This window comes from Chiloscyllium plagiosum, chromosome 33, assembly GCF_004010195.1.
Source record: "Chiloscyllium plagiosum isolate BGI_BamShark_2017 chromosome 33, ASM401019v2, whole genome shotgun sequence".
In the NCBI taxonomy this organism is placed as follows: domain Eukaryota; kingdom Metazoa; phylum Chordata; class Chondrichthyes; order Orectolobiformes; family Hemiscylliidae; genus Chiloscyllium; species Chiloscyllium plagiosum.
The window spans coordinates 18,451,780-18,472,652 of record NC_057742.1 but is presented as its reverse complement, the minus strand read 5'-3'; the positions used below and the strand labels follow the sequence as shown (position 1 = coordinate 18,472,652).

Genomic DNA, 20,873 nt, shown 5'->3' with positions numbered 1-20,873 from the left:
GCCCATAGTGTTAGGCGCATTAGTCAGAGGGATATGAGTCTGGGTGCGTTACTCTTCAGAGGGTCGGTGTGGAGTTGTTGGGGCCTGTTTCCACAGTGTAGGAATCTAATCTAATGTAACCATCTGATTTCACACCCACAGCTATGTGGTTGACTCTCAACTGCCCCCTGAGCAACTGGGGATTAGCAATAAATGCTGACCTGACAAGTAATGCCTTCATCCTGTGAATGAATAAAATGGCTTTGAGAATATAGCATCACTATAATTAATTTTAAAACAATTTAGCATCGATATTGTATACATGCCGTGTCATGGTATTACTGCCTACATACAGATCCACTGCTTGCAGTTTCCATTAATTTTGCTCCTTAGAACATAACTACAGCTTTATGTTTTCAGTGGTGGCACTTGTGTGTTGGAATGACGTGACCACAAAGCTGGAGAATACAAGCAGGGACACTGGATGCCTCAAACGGGGAATTTGGTAAGTGAAGGAATTTGGTGCAGTGAGAGTAGAGATGCTACCTGGCTGTTTCCACATGAAATGTGGCCCACGAGGAAGCTATGGACATCAAGGTTCCAAGAGGGGGAGTTGCAGACCGTGAGACCTGAAGGCTTACGTGTGGAGGCATTGGTTAGGAGTACAGTGTTTCAAGCTTGTCCCCAAATGAAACTGAGTGCAGTAGCTTAACCAAGCACTAAACAAATTTAAGTATTATAAATTTCAAATGTAACTTGTTAAATTTTAAATTGTAACTGTGGGAAACCGAGAGATATTGTAAACTTGAAATTGATCAGTAAAATTTTAAAATGGCAGGGAACTGCAAGTTGATACTGCAAAGGCTATGGGCCCTGGCAACATTCTGGCAATAGTACCGAAGACTTGTTCTGCCCTCCACTGGATTGCCCATATCTGTCCTTCTGGACCTTGACCATTCAGCAAATAGAAGATAAAACCAATTCTCCTCCACAGGATACCTTCTTTTACCAAATCAATCAAATCTGAAACAGTATACAGCTGGAGAATTCAACTCATGCCACATGTCATATCTGTCATTTAAGTGATTCGCCAAGTTTTCATGCACCAATTGTGCAGCTACATTTTCAATCCCTATCTATACTGTCACTTTCTATCAATTTGCAGAAAGTTGTTAAACCCTCAATTTTATCAAGTATGCATCATATTTATTTCTCAAAAGGAACTTTGTTAAATAAATAATCCTACAGCAATATTTGGAAACTTGTCCTTCATCATTGTTATTGTATTAATAAATGATTTCTGGATTTTCAGAAACTCCACTTGAGGAAATCATAAACTGCGAATCACAACGTGAAGAATCTCTGGATATGGCTCTTTTGAGCAAATGTTGTGCTGATCCAGCCATGAAAGTGTTAGCCTTTCTAACATTCTTTTATTTCATAATGACAGTTTCTGTAATGTATAAATATCAGTTAAAATATTACACAATGTTCAAATATGTCCAATCTTTGGAAAATACATCCATAATATTGGAAAGTGAAGCAGAGAAGGATTCTGAAAAGGTGGTGATTTCTTCAAAGGGACTTTGGACAATTAACTCCATTGGACGACTTGGCAACCAGATGGGGGAGTATGCAACACTATATGCATTGGCAAAATTGAATGGTCATCAAGCATATATTTTACCTTCCATGGCCAATTACCTGTCCCCTATCTTCAAAATTACCCTTCCAACCCTCCATGATAGTGTGAGAAAGAAAATACATTGGAAGAATTATAATCTCAATGACTGGATGGAGGATCAGTACCGTAGTATTCAAGGAGATTATGTCAGCCTCTCAGGATACACGTGTTCCTGGACATTCTATCATCATATCCATTCAGAAATTCTTCGTGAGTTAACTTTTCATGATTTTATTGTAGAAGAGGCTAATGCATTCCTAAGACACATTAGAGGTGAGCGAAAGAATGTGACGTATGTTGGCGTTCATGTTCGAAGGGGAGATTATGTACATGTCATGCCAAATGTTTGGAAAGGAGTTATAGCTGATAAGAAATATTTAGACACAGCAATGGCCTACTTCAGAAATAAATACGAAAATGTGGTTTTTGTAGTGACAAGTAATGGAATGGACTGGTGTAAGCAAAACATTAATAACTCCAAAGGAGATGTTTACTTTTCAGATGATCCCAAGCAGACTACTGTCGCTTTTGACTTTTCTATCCTTGCACATTGTAACCACACAATAATGACAATCGGGACATTTGGTTTCTGGGCTGGCTACTTGGCAGGTGGGGAGACAATTTACCTCACAAACTTTACTTTGCCTGAGTCACCTTTCCTAAAAGTGTTTAAATATGAGGCAGCTTTCTTACCTGAATGGATTGGAATTCCTGCTGATCTCTCACCTCTTCTGCATGAAAATGCTTCAAACTTAGTCCATTAGCTGCATGTCCCAATATTCTTCTAAGATTTCATACCTCTTGAATTCAATACATTTTCATTGGTCAAGAAATTAAACTAAATACTTCAAGCAAATTGAGTTTCCAGAGAATAAGTTCAGAAATCAATATGTCCAAAAACATACATTGAAATTTTTAGAAAGTGTAGTTGTCTTTGCTTTGTCAAAGCCATTGCTAAATATATTTCAGTTAGTAACAGTTATGTTGTTGGTGTTCTTTAATGGGTAGCATTAACTGAGTTCACAATATATACATCACATCTGACTAGACAGTACAGCAGTGGAATTAACAATTGAAAACATCTGTATAGGATTCTCTCTTCAAGAAACCGTAAATATGGCTCTATGTGTTCCTTTTTTTTTGTTTAGAAGTCTACAATTCTGCAAGGCTGCCATTACCTCACTATCACTAATAGCAAGTTAATATATCCAGAGTCTAGGAACCTTTAATATAGAAAGAATATTTCAGATCATTGCATTTATCAATACAGTTGGTGCTGGCAATCTGGAATAAAGAGAAAATGTTGCAGAACTTATTTCCCAGATTTACAACTTTTACAAGTCTGTCTTATACTGCTCTAATCTTCACCACACAGCAGGACTAGAGTAGGTCCTGACTCCACCTCAGCCAGGATGGGGATCAAGCCCTGTGCTATTGGCACCCATCTAATCCACGCCAACGGAACCAACAGCGTCCTCACCCCCAAAGGAGTCAGTATTGTTGTGGGAACATACACTTTTCCATATTGGATGTAGGTTTGCTCGGTGAGCTGGAAGGTTCATTTCCAGACATGTCTTTGTTTGGCTTGTCTTAGGATGGATTTGTTGTCCCAGTCGAAGTGGTGTCCTTCCTCATCCGTATGTGAGGATACTGGTGAGAGAGGGTCATATCTTTTTGTGGCTAGTTGGTGTTCTTGTATTCTGATGGCTAGTTTTCAGCCTGCTTGTCCAATGTAGTGTTTGTTATAGTCCTTGCATGGTATTTTGTAAATGATATTAGTTTTGCTTGTTGTCTGTATTATTTCCTTTCGCCATTAAGTCCCAGTGTGGGACTTGTTCTGAGGAAATAGCTAAACAGGAATCACTCCCAATTTTGCTGCCTCTTTTATTGGAAAGAGTTACAGGTTCATACCCAACATTTCTGGCCACCTTGTGAATACATTGTTGTTAGCCTTCAAGTCCTTGGGTTGAATTTAAACCAGACCTTCTGGCTGCAAGGCAGGAATACTACCTCCTGTTCAGCAAAACATTCATTCATGTAAACTAATATACCCATGGAATGCTGGTCTTCAGAACAGCATTAGCCTTAATACCACAAAGCCAGAAGTTTTTTAGTCATGCTACAACGATACAAAGCCTCAGTTAGACCACAGATAGTCACATGTCTATGTCACAAGGTGGCACTATCTTTACGTACAGTACATTAGCTTTAGCGGGAGTGCAGATTAGATTTGCTAGAATGCTATATGAACATACAAGGAATGAATTACAAGGTGAGACTAAACAAACCATGGTCAGAATGTTTTGAATTTAGAAATTAGAAGATTAATAGATGATTTGATTGGAGCTCTCAAGATATTTGGGCTACTGATTAGCAAAGAAAATTATTCCTGCTGGTTTAGGAATAAAGAACTAGGGCATACAGCCTAAATATTCAAGATTTGGAAGTGCCAGTGTTGGAGTAGAGTGGACAAAGTTAAAAATCAGACAACACGTTTATTTGGAAGCATAGTTTTTTTGAAGCGCTGTTTCTTCATCAGGTGATTGTGGAGCAGAATCATAAGACACAGATTTTATAGCAACAGGATTGCAGTGTCATGGAATGTAACATTAAACAAACTTAGATTAAGTCTTTCATCTTTTAGAATGACCACGTTAGTTTCAGTTCCTTCATATGTAAATCCCAGAACTTTTTCAAAGTTACATTTTCAAACATAGCTTTTTGCAATAGGTGTCATCTCAGCTGAGATAGTGCATTGAAGATGTGAAGTTAAAGTCTGTCTGTGTCCCAATGTTAAGTCAGACTGATTCTATTTCTAAAGTGGGAGTTACAGAATCTTATTTGGATTTATGCAGCTTTTGAGCAAAATAAAGTGTAATTCTGCAAGTACTTGTGAGACGAATCAAATCAAGGTCATTAGGTTTTGAACTTAGAAATTAAAAGATTAAAAGGTGATTTGATTGGAGCCTTCAAGATGTTATGGGCTACTGATTAGCAAAGAAAATTATTTCTGCTAGTTTACGAATCAGGAACTAGGGCATACAGCCTAAGTCTTCAAAGTAGGCCTTTCAGGAGTGACATCAGAAACAAACTTCTATGTGAAAGAACGGTACAGGTTTAGAACTCCCGTTTACAAATGGTAATTCTGGTCTCATTGAAAGGTGGAGCAGACTTGAGAGGCTAAATGACTGACTATTTTCTATAATGAATCGAAAGGAATATGAAGATTGGTCTGTTTCCATGAGCATTACTACCTCACTAACTGAGAAACTGCTGCAATGAATATCGTGAATATTTTCAAAGGGAAATGCTAATCAAGAACATTGCTGTACTTTGACAATGTTGGGTGTACATTAACTCATATATTTGTAATAGCATTGTGTGGAGAAACTGAGGTGATTCTGTGACTTGATGTTACAAGCAAAGTGTAACGCATATTAAGTACATTGAGGAAATATAGCTGATAATTGTTTTGTCCATTTATTCTGAAGTGTCAGATTTAAATTGATCAATTGTACAGCTTTTTTAATATACTTAGAAAGTTCAAGCCTGACTGGACCTGCATTCCATTTTTGTCACAAATACTGATGACATTTCAAATAAAGCTCCCAACTCACATGGAAAAGTTAAGACATTGATCTACAAATCCTGTGGTTGATGGTAACGGTTTTATCATAATTCGTGCTGTCAGAAATTGTTCACATTTACATTGTCAAACAAATGTTCAATCATTTGATCTTTGTCACAATTCCTAACTGCTAATAATGTGTAAGTCTTTTTCTGTAAATGATTAAGGGTGTTATTTAAATAATACTGCATGAGATGATCCAAGACGGAATGATCCAATGATCCAAGATGGAATAGAAAATTCCAACTTATTTATAATCAGTCTCTTAAAGTACTGATAATGCTTTCCAATCACTCATGCTTCGTAGAAATAGTTTTCTAGAAATAAATAAATTTCTGAAAGTATGTTAATGATTGATAATAATTTTATTCCGGTGTATAACCAGTACTGTACATGTGACACTGTCATTGACATGGATTGACTTGAGAAGAATTCCTGGTGAATTCATGACAGTATTTGTACAGCAAATGAGCACTGTGACAGACTGGAGTTTAACAGTAGTGCATTGTATTTTTGCTGAAAATAGGAATCTAAAGATCAACATAACAATCTTCTCAAATGTTCCTACCAGTGCTGCTGGGAGATGAAAAAGGAAGCCCAGCTAGCTCTTCTTCTAAGACATCAGTGCTCACTTCCTCAGAAGTGGAAAGCAGTTTGTCTTGGGCAGCTTCCCTGTTGAGAATAGAGGTTGTGAACTTGCTGCTTGCACCCACACAAGACCAAAGAAAGAAACTGTTCACAACCAAGGAGTAGATGTTGTGGTATTGATAATCGTGCATTCCCAGTGGGGGAAATGGGAGAGTAGCACAACAAGGAACAATGCTTCTTGATCGGTGCAAGAACATGGAGGTTTAGGTATCTCCACTAAAGGGATCTGAGTCAGGGCCAATATCCTCTCCTCAGAGTGGATGAAGAGACGTTGTGGGTACCTCTGGTAGGAGTGAGTGGGAGAACTGTGCTAGCAAAGGGTCATGTTAAGGTGTTACTGAGGCAGGTTTGGGACAATCATTGGTGAAACTCGCTAGACCCCTCAGTGAGGAACCTTCTATGAAACTTGACAAAACTGACACTTAATCAATTTCTGGTAAGACTGAGCCCAGTGTTCTGTAATGTTAAATGGTCATTATTTCCAATGGTCATATGCTTCTCACGCAGTTTTACATATTTCCTGTTCAATCTGTTCAGACATATCAGTACATACCTCTGGATCAGTGGGTGTGGGGAGGTGGAGGGGGGGCGCTGACCTGAGGCATTCATGGCTCAAAGACTAGGGGCACTGCCAATGCTCTACCACAAAAGTCCCACCCCTCAATTCATTTTAGTTTTCTTCTTTATGTTTGCAAAAGATCTCTTACAAATAAATGAATGTTTTTGTTCCCCATGAAGAAATCATCACAGAAATTGTTCTCATTAATTAACCACAACCAGTAAATCTCCTGTATTTCCAATTGATTCATTTATTGGGAAAACTCATTGAGAGCAATGCAGGCCTCAAAGCTGAAGCAGAGTTAGAGAGAGGGGAAGGGAGCGAAATCAAATGGAGTTATAGATTCCTCTACAGGGTGGAAACAGGCCCTTCGGCCCAACAAGTCCACACCTACCCTCTGAAGAGTAACTCACCTAGACCCATTTCCCTCTGACTAATGCACCTAACACATGGCCAATTCACCTGACCTGCACATCTTTGGACTGTGGGAGGAAACCCACGCAGACACAGGGAAAATGTGCAAACACCACACAGACAGTCAGCTGAGGCTGGAATCAAACCTGGGTCCCTGGCGCTGTGAGGCAGCAGTGCTAACCACTGAGCCACTGTGCTGCCCTTATAGTGTCAAAGAGTTTTAGAGCACAGAAACAGACCCTTCAATCCAACTCATACAAGACGACCAAATTCCCCAAACTAAATTCGCCCCACTTACCTGCATTTGGCCCACATCCCTCTAAACCTTTTTTTTTTCATTTACCTGTCTCAATGTCTTTTACATGTTGTAATTGTACCTGCATATACCACTTTCTCTGCCAGTTCATTCCACATACAAACCACACTCTGTGTGAAGAAATTGCCTCTCATGTCCATTTTAAATCTATCTCCTCTCACCTTAAAAATACGCCCTCTTGTTTTGAGCCTCTTCTGCCCCCCTCCCACCATAGGGAAAATACCTTTGCTATTCACCATATCCATGCCTTTCATGATCTTACAAACCTTTATAAGGTCACCCCTTAACCTCCTTCTCTCCAGTGAAAAATGTCCTGACTTATCCAGCCTCTCTTTATAACTCAAACCCTCCAGTCCTGCAAAATCTTGATAAATCTTTTCTGAACCCGCTACATTTTAATAAAATGCTTCCTGGAAGATGCTGAATGCATTTTATGGATAATTATACTAATTACAAATTCATTACTACTGATTATAATTTGACTTTTAATTTTATTTCAGAAACAGAAATTGCTGGAGAAACTCCAAAAGTATGGCAGCATCTCTGGAGAGAAAACAGAGTTCATGTTTTGAGTCTAGTGGTCCTTGTTCATTTCTAGACCAGGAGGAGAGCTGGGTTCAAACCCAAACTGCTCAAGACGTATTCAATAGCATCGCCTGAACAGATTGATTAGAAAATAAATGCAAAGTGTCTCTGATCCCATTGGGAGTCAGCTGCTTTGGAGGATTCTGTGGGAGTATCCCTACCTCTGAGTCAAAAGGCCAGGGCTCAAATCCCATCTGCTCCAGAAGCATATTCTAGCATTTCTGAATAAGTTGATTAGGAAATATACTTGCAGGCTTGTTGATAAGTTCCAACAAGAAACTGTCGTATTGAATTGATGTTGCAGTACAGCAACACCTGGTGATCATTGTGTAAATATACTCTAATAGCTACCGTAGGCAACGAAACACCTGACCAGTTTCAATTAAAAATACCAGAATGTTGCAAACTATTAGGGATTAACCATTCAGTAAAAATTAAACTTTGCTCATTTGTAGTGAACCAAACTGTTATTGTTTTACGATGAGGGGTTGCAGGTTTAAAATAAAGATGAGGAAGAATTGCTTCTCTCAAAGGATTGTGAATCTGTGGAATTTCCTACCCCAAAATGAGGTGGATGCTGGGACATTCTGGGCATTGGCAAAACTGAATGGTCATCAAGCACACATTTTACTTTGTATGGCCAATTATCTATCCCCATGTTCAAAATTACCTTTCTAACCCTCCATGATAGTGTGAGAAAAGAATGTATTGGAAGATTTATAATTTCCATGATTTCCATGAAGGATGATCAGTGCTGTAACAGATTATGTCAGGCTCCAAAGATACACTTGTTCCTGGACATTCTGTCACCATATCCGTTCAGAAATTCTTTGTGAATTTACTTTGCATGACTTTATTGTACAACAGACTAAAGTATTCCTTAGGAGCATTAGAAGTGAGCAAAAGAATGTGACGTATTTTGGCTTTCATGTTTGAAGGGGAGATTATGTAAACGTCATGCCAAATACTTGGAAACAAGTTGTACCTGATAAGAAATGACCTACTTCAGAAATAAATACAAAAGTCTGGTTTTCGCAGTGACAAGTAATGGAAAGGACTAGTGTTAGCAAAACATTAATAATTCAAAATTCTCTTCATGAAACTAACCCTGGAAGCAATGTAGTGAACCTCCTCCAGACTGCCTACAGTGTAACTATATCCCTCCTCAAGCAAAGGAACCAAACTTTATGCAATACTTGAGGTGCAGTCTCACTAATACCCTGTACAGTTACAACAACACCACCCCACTTCTTTACTCTATTCCTTGAGCAATGAATGCCAAAATTCTATTTGCCTTCCTTAAACTAGACACTTATACAGCATGAGAAGAGAATGATGATTGGTTTGACTATGCTTGACATGAGGTGCAGCAGAAACTATTGTTGTGGTTCTGTTCGCCGAGCTGGAAGTTTTTGTTGCAAACGTTTCGTCCCCTGGATAGGCAACATCATCAGTGCTTGGGAGCCTCCTGCGAAGCGCTTCTTTGATGTTTCCTCCGGTGTTTATAGTGGTCTGTCCCTGCCGCTTCTGGTTGTCAGTTTCAGCTGTCCGCTGTAGTGGCTGGTATATTGGGTCCAGGTCGACGTGTTTGTTGATGGAGTATGGGTAATTTAGCATGACCAATTCACCCTAACCTGCACATCCCTGGGCACTATGGGTAATTTAGCATGACCAATTCACCCTAACCTGCACATCCCTGGGCACTATGGGTAATTTAGCATGACCAATTCACCCTAACCTGCACATCCCTGGGCACTATGGGTAATTTAGCATGACCAATTCACCCTAACCTGCACATCCCTGGGCACTATGGGTAATTTAGCATGACCAATTCACCCTAACCTGCACATCCCTGGGCACTATGGGTAATTTAGCATGACCAATTCACCCTAACCTGCACATCCCTGGGCACTATGGGTAATTTAGCATGACCAATTCACCCTAACCTGCACATCCCTGGGCACTATGGGTAATTTAGCATGACCAATTCACCCTAACCTGCACATCCCTGGGCACTATGGGTAATTTAGCATGACCAGCTATCCTTAGTAGCCACACACGCAGACAACAAGCAACATGAATTCGACTGGGACAACACTACTATCATAGGGCAAGCCAGACAGAGAACAGCCAGGGAATTCCTAGAGGCATGGCATTCATCCACAAACTCCATCAACAAACACATCGACCTGGACCCAATATACCAACCACTACAGCGGACAGCTGAAACTGACAACCGGAAGCGGCAGGGACAGACCAATATAAACACCGGAGGAAACATCAAAGAAGCGCTTCGCAGGAGGCTCCCAAGCACTGATGATGTCGCCTAGCCAGGGGACGAAACGTTTGCAACAAAAACTTCCAGCTCGGCGAACAGAACCACAACAACGAGCACCCGAGCTACAAATCTTCACACAAACTTAGAAACTATTGATTGTCTTAGTTTCCACATTGAACTCAAACCATGTCAGATCAACTCTGATTGGTCAGGATATTACAGTGGGGTTGAAACAGCTATGAGCAGTTCCCATTGACCCATAAATCATAGAATAACGTGCAGAAATATATTCCATTTGCCGCTCAAGAAGATGGACCTAGCTGTGAATAATATCAGAGCTTCTGGCATGCACAAATTAGTCACATTGCAAACTCAACTGCTCTCAAATTGATTTCCAGCATAATTCCTAACACTGTCAGGATTATTTCACAAATGTTTTCCATTCCCGATTGGACATTTTGACCCAGATATTTCCAGCCAGACAAGTATTGGAAAAATATGTTGGGATCCTGCTGAATACCAGATACAGCAGACCCCATGAGAATTGTCTGGAAAATTCTCCTGCGTCTGGAAGACTCAACAAAACACTTAACATTGGAGAATTTGGAGGAGTCTGCTTCCATTAAGTTAATAGTAAACCACAACAAGTTGAGAAATTAAATGATTGCACAAAATCCCCAGCTCTTAGACTGACCTCCATCCAAGGTACCACAAACCATCCACACCCCCCTCACCCACCACCCCCACACACACACTTCATCTCCCCAGCCTTCTTACAACACCACAACCCCTGACAAACAACCTCCCCAAATGCCAGCCAGATGCTTCCCAATTCAACACAATTCCAACCCCATCCTGAGACCTGAGTGCACCACTTCACTGACCCTGACACCACCACGCTGCTGCCCACACACACACACTCTGTATCCACCAGCCATATCACATAATACATGTTCCCCAGCCCGCAAACTCCACAGATGCCCAGCATCTCCAACATCCCATCAATCCCACATCTCCGCTGACCCCAACATTTTTGTTACATCACTGGGATTATCAATTCTCCCCACTCCAAAGCCAACAGTCCCAATATCTCCACATCCCCAAACCTACTGTAAGCTCTACCTCACCCATATTCACTCAGCACCCTATCCACTTGGCATCTTTCACCCTACCCATCTGGCAACTTAATTCTCTGGTATCCTACCTACCTGGTACATTAACACCCTACTTACCTGGCATCTCAATCCCTTAACCAACTGTCAACCCAACTCAGCATTTGCCTTCCATATCTATCCTATCACAAAAGTTGTCAAAGTGTCTGGCTGTGTTTGACGAATGGAACACTGACAGCTGCAAAAGGGCTGATGGCTTGACCTTCCCTGACTATCCAGCATTACTGGGGATCTGTGTGATTTCAACTAGTCTCCACATTTCTAAAGAAGCCAGGATCTGAACTTGAGACTAGAAATGAGGGCTTCAGTGTGAACATTAAACAAAAGAACAGACGGACAATCTGACTATGATTGGGCTGGTGAGCACGGTTAGTAAGTTGGCTGCTGCAGATGGGCGTTTGATACATTCTGCCACACATTGGGATGTATTGCCTATATTCCTAGCATCACAACAGCAATAATATACATAGACCACATTACTCATCTGGTAGGTAGAATGTTTTTACTTCATGCTCAAACAATGGAAGACTGCAAGGAAGCGAGTGGAACATACTAGAACACTTGGGAAGTTATAAGCAAAACATTCAACCTCCAATTTTTTTCACTTCTTCATTAACTAAAATCACTTCCTCCCCCAAACAGCCACAACCCCTGTTCAAGTGTAGAATTCTGCAAAAATACAGATGAGTTACCAATACAAGAGATAGCAACATCTTCCATTATTATTGCATGAATGCCCTTGCTACGAGGCAGCACTTGATCACTGCCATGGATTAGAGTATTGGAATGAGTGAAGCATGTCTCTGCTTGATATTTCAGCTTGTCCCCAAAAAAGCATTGGTTGAGTCCAGAACCTGGGTAACTTGAGCTGTGTTTCTTCCTGTCCAATTGAAGATAGTGCCATTAACCAGCCATGATCAAACAATCTCTGAGCTACTTACAACAATGCACCAGGATAGCTTGGAAACAATCACACAGAAAATGAATGGGTAATCAAATTCACTTCATCTGAGAAACAAACACCTAATATTTACTGTAACTCTGTCATAATCAATCCATTTACCCCCTCAAACAGATCATCTTCATTTTAAATAATTGCAGGGAAATCATCATTAGTTGTTCATAAGAAGTTGATAAGATATAGGAAAATGACAAGGCCTTTGCCCCCCCCCCCCCCATCTGATTTATCACTTAATACAGTTATGACTGAACAGCTACCTCAATTATACCTCTTATACTATCTCCATAACTCTTACTAACATAGTGCCCAAAAATCTATCAGTCTTGAGTATATCCAAGGACGAAAGATCACAGCTGCTGCTATACAGAATTTCCATGATTCACAGTCTTTCAAATGAAGAAATTTCTCCTCTTCTCAGTCCTAAACAGCCAACCTCTTTCCCTGAGCCACTATGTTTGTTGACCCTGGTTCATGTTGAACTCAGAGGATGATTCTGTAATCCAATGTAGTAGTGGGAAGCAGAACACATGAAGCACGTTGACAATGTACATTCTGTTTCTATGAATTAGTTCAACACTTTAATGTTGAGATTGATTTATCATGGCTCTTTGAATAGACTTAAAAATAGAAGCATGATCGCCAAGCATTTTAGTTTTGGATAAATAATGGCAGATTATTTGACGCAATAACATAATGACACAATAATAAACACACCCAATACACAAACAAGTAAAAGGAAAATCCTAGATATTGAGCAATAGTTGCTGCCATAAAATCTTTCTTAGTATTAGCACAGGCAAAAATCACCCAAATTTCGACTACACCCTGCCCTTACTTTCATCAGGTGTAGTGTATCTATCCAATAATGCGATGTGTGGCACAATTGATGAAATGATTGTTCAATAATGTTAATGTGTTATCTTTCTGTTTGGAAAATTAAACAAACAGTTTTAATTACAATGCTATTAGGCAGGAACTGTGGAGCATAAGCTGGGAACAGATATTCTCAAGGAAATGCATGACAGAAATGTGGAAGTTATTTTGGGAGCACTTGCTGCAGGTGCTGGATAGGTTTGTCCCACTGAGGCAAGGAAGGGATGGTCGGGTGAAGGAACCTTGGGTGACAGGAAATATGGAACATCTAGTCAAGAGGAAGAAGGAAGCTTACTTAAGGTTGACAATGCAAGGATCAGACAGGGGTCTGTAGATTTACCATGTGGCCAGGAAGGAACTGAAGAATGGACTGAGGAGAGCTAGAAGGCAGCATGAAAAGCCTTGGCTGGTAAGATTAAGGAAAACCCGAAGGCATTCAACACTTGCATGAGGAACAAGAGGATGGCCAGAGTGAGGGTAGGCCCAATCTGGGATAGTGGACGAAACTTGTGCCTGGAGTGGGAGCAGGTCTGGAATATCCTTAATGAATACTTTGCTTCAGTTTTCACTACTGAAAGGGACCATGTCAATTGTGAGCACAGTGTGAAACAGTCTGATTTGCTTGATCAGTTTGATTTTAAAAGGTGGATGCGCTGGAAAGTTTGGAAAATCTTGAGGCTAGATAGGTCCCTGGGCCAGACGGTTTATACCCAAGGTTCATATGGGAAGCGAGGGAAGAGATTGATGTGCCTTTGGCGATGATCTTTGCAGCCTCACAGTCCACCGGAGTTGAACTAGACGATTGGAGAGTTCCAAATGTTATTCCCTTTTTCAAGAAAGGGATGAGGGATAACTCTGGGAATTACAAACCAGTCAGTCTTACATCAGTAGTGGGTAAATTATTGGAGACGATTCTGAGAGGCAGGATTTGTGATTGCTTGGAAAAGCATAGTTTGATTAGAGATAGTCAGTGTGGCTTTATGAGGGGCAGGTCATGCCTCGCAATCTTTATTGAACTCTTTGAGGATGTGACAAAACACTTTGATGAAGATAGAGTAGTAGATGTGGTGTGTATGGATGTTAGCAAGGCATTTGATAAGATTTCCCATCGTAGGCTCATTCAGAAAGTAAGGAGGCATGGGAAACAGGGAAATTTAGCTGTCTGGATACAGAATTGGCTTGCCCATTGAAGACAGAGAGTGGTAGTATATGGAAAGTATTCAGCCTGCAGTTCGGTGACCAGTGGTGTTCTGCAGGAATTTGTTCTGGGACCTCTGCTCTTTGTAAGTTTTATAAATTATTTGGATGAGGAAGTGGAAGTGTGGGCTAGTAAGTTTGCTGTTGACATGAAGGTTGGTGGAGTTGTGGATAGTACAGAGGGCTGTTGTAGGTTGCAACAGGACGTTGACAGGATGCAGAGCTGAGCTGATAAGTGGCAGATGGAGTTCAAAATGGAAAAGTGTGAAGTCATTTATTTTGGAAGATCAAATTTGAATGCAGAATACAGGGTTACAGGCAAGATTCTTGGCAGTGTGGAGGAACAGACGGATCTTGGGGTCCATATCCATAGATCCCTCGAAGTTGCCATCCAAGATGCGAGGGTTGTTAAGAAGATGCATGGTGTGTTGGCTTTCATGAGCAGGGGGATTTAGTTTAAGAACTGTGAGGTTATGCTGCAGCTCTATAGAGCCCTAGTTAGATTACATTTGGAATATTGTGTCCACTTCTGATCACCTCATTATAGGAAGAATGTGAAAGCTTTAGAGAGAGTGCAGAGAAGATTTACCAGGATGCTGTCTGAAATGGAGGGCATGTCTTATGAAAAAAGGTGAAGAGAGCTAGGGCTTTTCTCATTGGAGTGAAGAAGGATGAGAGGTGACTTGACAGAGCTGTACAAGATGATGAGAGACATAGATAGAGTGAATAGTCAGACTCTTTTTTCCTAGGGCAGAAATGGCTATCACAAGGGGGCATAATTTTAATGTGGTTGGTGGAAGGTTTAGGGATATGTCAGAGGTTGGTCCTTTACATAGAGAGAGGTGGGCGTGTGGAATGCACTGCCAGCAGTGGTAGTAGAATCAGATACATTAGGGGCATTTAAGCGACTTATGGATAGGCAAATGAAGGGTATGTAGGTTAGTTTGATCTTAGAGTAGGACAAAAGGTCAGTACAACATCAAGGGCCAAAGGGCCTGTACTTTACTGGATTGTTCTATGCTCGATTCAGTTCCCATTCCCTGGTCACCCTGCAGCCAAGTCTCCATAATCCAAATTATATCGTATCAGTTTACATCTATCTGTGGAATTATTTCATCCACTATATTGCATATGCTCTGAACATTTATTCAATGCACTTTTCCCCTACAATATATAGATCCCTAAATGTGGTTAACCATTGGTTGATATGGTGGCTTAGTGGTTAGTAAAGTTACCTCATAGTGCCAGGGACCCGGGCTTGATTCTAGCCTCGGAGAAATGTCTGTATGGAGTTTGCACTTTCTCCACTGTCTAATTGAGTTTCCTCCAGGTATTCTGGTTTCCTCGCAATCCAAAGATATGTAGGTTAGATGAATTGGCCATGCCAAACTGCCCATACTGTTCAGGGATGTGTAAGTTAGGTGCATTAGTCAGGGGTAGATATAGGTAGGGGAAATGGGTCTGGGTGGGTTCCTCTTCAGAGGGTCTGTGTGGACTTGTTGGGCCAAATGGCCTGTTTCCACACTGTCGGAACTCCTGAATAAAGAAGTGGCAGCATTGAGACCTGGTTTATTAGAATTGTTGATGATAATGTTATTGATTTTGTCAACAAAACACTAGTTGTTTTCAAGTCATGCTTTGATGTTATAGCCTTTGGCAGGGAAGGAATGACATTAAAATGATCTAAAAAGATTTCTTTGTTTTAAATTTTATTTACAGATTGCAAAAAAAATGTGCATGGGATTCTGCTTTCACTCTCTGTCCTTATCTCCCTCCAGCTGGCCTTTGCTCATTATCTATGTTTGACTTTGACTCCTTGCTGCTTTGCTGTCAACATTTAGTTCAATCAGCATGTTGCTGTTTCTGTTTCTCGTGTTTCTTTTACTTCTAGTTATTTCAGTCTATTTGTTTCTCACTACAAGTGCAAATCCTTTCGCTGTTGATGTCAGAAAACCCCCTCAACCTTTGGTAGTGGACAGAGCTGCCAGGAACAAAATCCTTAAGCAAGGTGCGTCATTTAACTTTGATTAGCATCTTCCATATCCACAAGAGCATGTAGGTTCGTGACACAGAGTACAGAGCCTGAACAAAAATAATTTTATGTTATAATTGTGGCCAAACTAAGACAGTATAACCTTTAAGAACATTACGTAATTGATGGTTAAAACTATTTGGCTGATTGATTTGTTTCTCAATAGTTTTATTAACTTTGACTGATAAATATATGGAATACAAAGCTGGCTGTAACATACTAACAAGCATAGACAGAACTCAACTATTTTTAATTCTCATTGACAAATATAGGTCACAATAATGTGAGAAGTGGTCATTACATTTTTGTTTCAGCTGTCTTTATGCTTCAGTTGTGACATGCATTGCCTGCTGCAGAACTGAGTCTAACTCCTTCTGAAACCGGGGAGTCCAGGGTTTGGGATTGGGATTGAGGTCTCAGACCGAATTCATTGATGGAATGTGAGTGTCTTTGGTGAGGCCAGCCCATCCCTAAATGCCCAGAGGGCGGCTAAGAGTCAACCACATTACTGTGGATCTGCAGTCACATGGAAGCTAGACTATTTAAGGGCAAAAGATTCCTTCCTTAAAGGACACAAGTAAACCAGATGGGTTTTTTTCTTGACAATCAACAGTGGTTTCACAATCATCGTTAAACACTTATTCAAGATTTCTTCTAATTGAATTACAAATTCCACTACGTGCCATGGCAGGATTTGAACCTAGGTCTCCAGGACATTACCTGAGGCTCTTTTCAATTTCAATTTAGAACCCCTACAGTGTGGAAACAGGCCATTCGGCTCAACAAGTCCATACTAACCCTCCGAAGAGCAACCCACCCAGACCAATTCCCCTATCGTATTACTCCACATTTACCCCTGATTAATGCACCTAACCTATACTTCCCTGAACACTATGGGCAATTTAGCATGGCCAATTCACCTAACTTCTACATCTTTGGATTGTGGGAGGAAACCCACACAAACACAGGGAGAATGTGCAAACTCCACACAGACAGTCGCCCTAGGTGGCAATTGAACCTGGGTCCCTGGCACTGTGATGCAGCAGTGCTAACCACTGAGTCAACCTGCCGCCATGAATGGAAGGAATGCTACCACATTAACATTTAAGTAAACTTGCAATCATTCTTTTGCCTTTGACGATACCAGCAACTGTCAGTAACGTAAGGCTAGGCAGCAGTAAAAGTTGGAGACGTGTCTCTGTTAGTTAGTGATGAAATTAGTAAAATGAATAGAGATGACCTAAGTTCCACTATCTGCCATGGCAGGATTTGAACCTGGGTCTCCAGGACCTTATCTAAGTCTCTAGGTTAATAATACCACTATGCTGCCACCTCCCTGATTAGGGGCCATTGGTTAGAATGAACAATTCTGAGAAGAGAGAAAATGGGTCAACCTGGTGTTGAAAACTGTCAAGTGTGGTCTCGATGGAAAGGCTGATATATCTACAGTGCCCACTAACTGAAGGATGTGTAAAGTTAGATAAGGAGGCTCATTTAATGAAGAATTAAGAGGATTAGGAATTATGTGCAAGGTCTCCATAATCTATTTTCCATTATAGCCAAGTATAGCGTGCTACAATCTCTTATTCTAATTCTCCTACTTGACAAGCTCCAAAAATGACCTGAGGATGGCCCGACGGGTCAGGACCTCAGCAATGGCACGTCATCCAGAGGGATTGATACGTCCAATCCAGGTTGTAGCTGTTTATTTTAATTTCTGTTTGCCAAAATATGGCCTGGGAGTGTGTACCAAGAGGAAATGATAATTAATTGTGGACATGTCACATTCTCAGGAAGAATGTGACATCCTGACTTTGTGCATCCCATCTTGCAGAAACTCCCACGGTCTGCCGTGGTCTGTGTTTAATTTTCTGTGTTTCCACTGCAGCATTACCCCTGCCTCTCTCTTTGCAGTTACAATTCTATGAAATCAAGTCACTGTGAAGTTTCTCTGTGGATTGAAAGAAACCTGTTCCTTCTTGCACTGACTCTCAGTATATTTGCTGAGTGCTCCTTTCTGCCTTACCTCTGCGAATGTTTTCACTTCTGCTTTAGTTTTCATAATGTGACTCATAGATTTCTACCTGTTCCTAACTGTGTACTCTGCCTTGAGCCTTTTCCCCACAATTTCTTCAACTTCTGTGCTGTTTTAGCCATTCTTCAGATCAGTGCTTAGGTCTCCCTCCAGGTCTATTGCTAGCCACACCCTGTCACTGCTGAGTTTCACTTTCCCCATCTCTGGGATGGCTATGTGATTTATTGCCCCCATGTTTCACTTGGGTCTTTTTCCACTAGTTCTGTGGATCCAGTTATCATTGCCACTGTGTAGCAATCTGAGAGCTACACTCCTGTGAGTGCACAATGACAGGCTAGATTGAACATTACTCAATACAGAGGGGTTCTGCAGACCAAGCATCCACTTCTATGAAGTCACTATATGGCATAGCTCAGTAGCTATACCCTGAATGAAAATGGAATCACTACAGTGTGGAAAAGAGCCATTCAGCCCATCATGTCTGCACTCACCCTCCAAAGAGCATCCCACCCAGATCCAACCCCCTACACCCAAAATCCCACATTTACTATGGATAACCCACCAAGTTGCACATCCCTAGCCACCAAGGGGCAATTTAGCATGGCCAATCTATCTAACCTGCACACCTTTGGAGGTTGGGAAGAAACCAGAGGAGGAAACCCATACAGACACAGGGAGAACATTGCAAATTCCACTCAGGCATTCACCCAATGTTGGAATAAAATCCAGGTCCCTGGCACTGTAAGGCAGCAGAGAAACCACTGAGCCACCATGTCACCCTAGAAATTAGGTACCAGGTCCTGATGAAGGGCTTTTGTCCAAAACATTGATTTTCCTGCTCCTCGGATGCTGCCTGACCTGCTGCATTTCCAGCACCACTCTAATCTAGACTCTGATTTCCAGCATCTGCAATCCTCACTTTTGCCTGCCTGACAGGTTCTAGGTACAACCTAGGACTTTTAAAACAGGCTTCCTGCCCACCATTAATATAATTATCATTACTTTGCAGTTTTGAAATCAGACAAATGTTAATGTTTATCATTAGATTTTGGAATTTGACCTGCAGTAAAATTTACATACTGCACTCTCTCATCTCAAGTAGGAAACCAATTATAACAAATCCGTAATTAAAATCATGTTTCCTGATCCAGTCCATTTTACCTATAAGATCATTCTGATTTACGTTAAAAATTCCATATGGCATTTATAAATTATTGAATTACTAAAGGAACTATGTCCCAATTTTCTCTCTTTATTTCCTGAAGATTTCCTATTGCTGCATAGCAGCAAGTCCAGAGATATGTATTTCTAGTTTGGATTGAAAGAGGTGGAGAATTGCTCTCAATTATGTTCCTCAATTCACGGACCCTAAGAGGGTTCAATTAGATCCTGAGACCAATTGGAGTTATGGCTGAGTGTTACTGTTATGAACTAGAAATCTATCAGTCTGAATCAATGTTCCAGTATTGAGTTCAATTATTAAACTCCAATTATTTTGTAGTATTGGAGAGGTTAATTTTCTTTATAATTCTTTAATCTTCAGATTTTTTTCCTTGAAATGTGACTATTACTGCCAGCATTGACTGTCCATCCCTAATTGCCCTGGAGAAAGAGCTGGTGAGTCTGTGGAAAGCTGCCAGTTCAATGAAGTGCTCCAGGGGCAATTAATTAATAATGTCGGAATTGAACAAGGCAGCGGCATATTTGTACTGTCATTGCGTTAGTAATCCAGAGACGCAGTCTAATGCCCTGGGCACAAAGAACTGCGAATGCTGGAAATCTGCAGCAAAAACAGAAGTTGCTGGAGAAACTCAGCAGGTCTGGCAGAATCTGAGGAGATAGAGAGAGCAGAGTTAACATCTTGTGTCCAGTGACCTTTCTTCAGAAATAGGATAGGATCTGATAAATGCTGAAGGAGGGATGTATAAAGTTGGGAAGGAGTGAGCAAATAGGTGGAGACGGAGCCCAGAGTCAAAGACAGGCAGACAAAGGGGTAGATAATGAGAAACCAGGGAGGAAGCGAAGCTGACAATGGAGACCATAAGTAGATGAAAATGAGTTGGCTGTGCTGAAAGCATCCCATGTCATGACAGGGCCAGTGGTTGTGTATGGGGGGGGAGGGTTTGGGGTTGGGTAAATGACAATGTATTGGGCATGGGAGTTCAAATCCCACCGAGGCAAATGGTGAAATTTGCACTCAATACATGTCTGGAATTAAAAAGCCAGCCTGATGGAGATAACTGTTGATGGCCATTAAAAACCCATCCAATTCACTAATGGTTTGTAGGGTGGAAAATCTGTCAACCTAATCTGGTCTGGCCTACAGTAATTGTGTTTCTGGATCAGTGGTGCTGGAAGAGCACAGCAATTCAGGCAACATCCGAAGACAGGCAAAATCAACGTTTCGGGCAAAAGCCCTTCATCAGGAATAAAGGCAGAGAGCCTGAAGCGTGGAGAGATAAGCTAGAGGAGGGTGGGGGTGGGGAGAGAGTGGCATAGAGTACAATAGGTC

At 41.0% G+C, this 20,873-nt stretch overlaps 2 protein-coding genes across 4 annotated transcripts in view; both read left to right on the top strand.

Moving 5' to 3' along the window:
• Nucleotides 1-1,467: 1,467 nt before the first annotated feature.
• Nucleotides 1,468-2,524, top strand: LOC122539633 (galactoside alpha-(1,2)-fucosyltransferase 2-like). The gene has a single exon (XM_043674632.1). It carries the CDS (start codon nucleotides 1,468-1,470, stop codon nucleotides 2,425-2,427), a length of 960 nt encoding a protein of 319 aa, XP_043530567.1. The 3' UTR covers nucleotides 2,428-2,524.
• A 13,605-nt stretch (nucleotides 2,525-16,129) lies between these two features.
• The window catches only part of LOC122539909 (all-trans-retinol 13,14-reductase-like), a 46,842-nt gene continuing 42,098 nt past the window's right edge, over nucleotides 16,130-20,873 (top strand). For all 3 annotated transcript variants that reach the window (XM_043675072.1, XM_043675070.1, XM_043675071.1), the window contains exon 1: nucleotides 16,130-16,302. In XM_043675072.1, coding sequence (XP_043531007.1) covers nucleotides 16,146-16,302 — 157 coding nt within the window. In that variant the 5' untranslated portion in view covers nucleotides 16,130-16,145. The remainder of the gene's footprint in view (nucleotides 16,303-20,873) is intronic.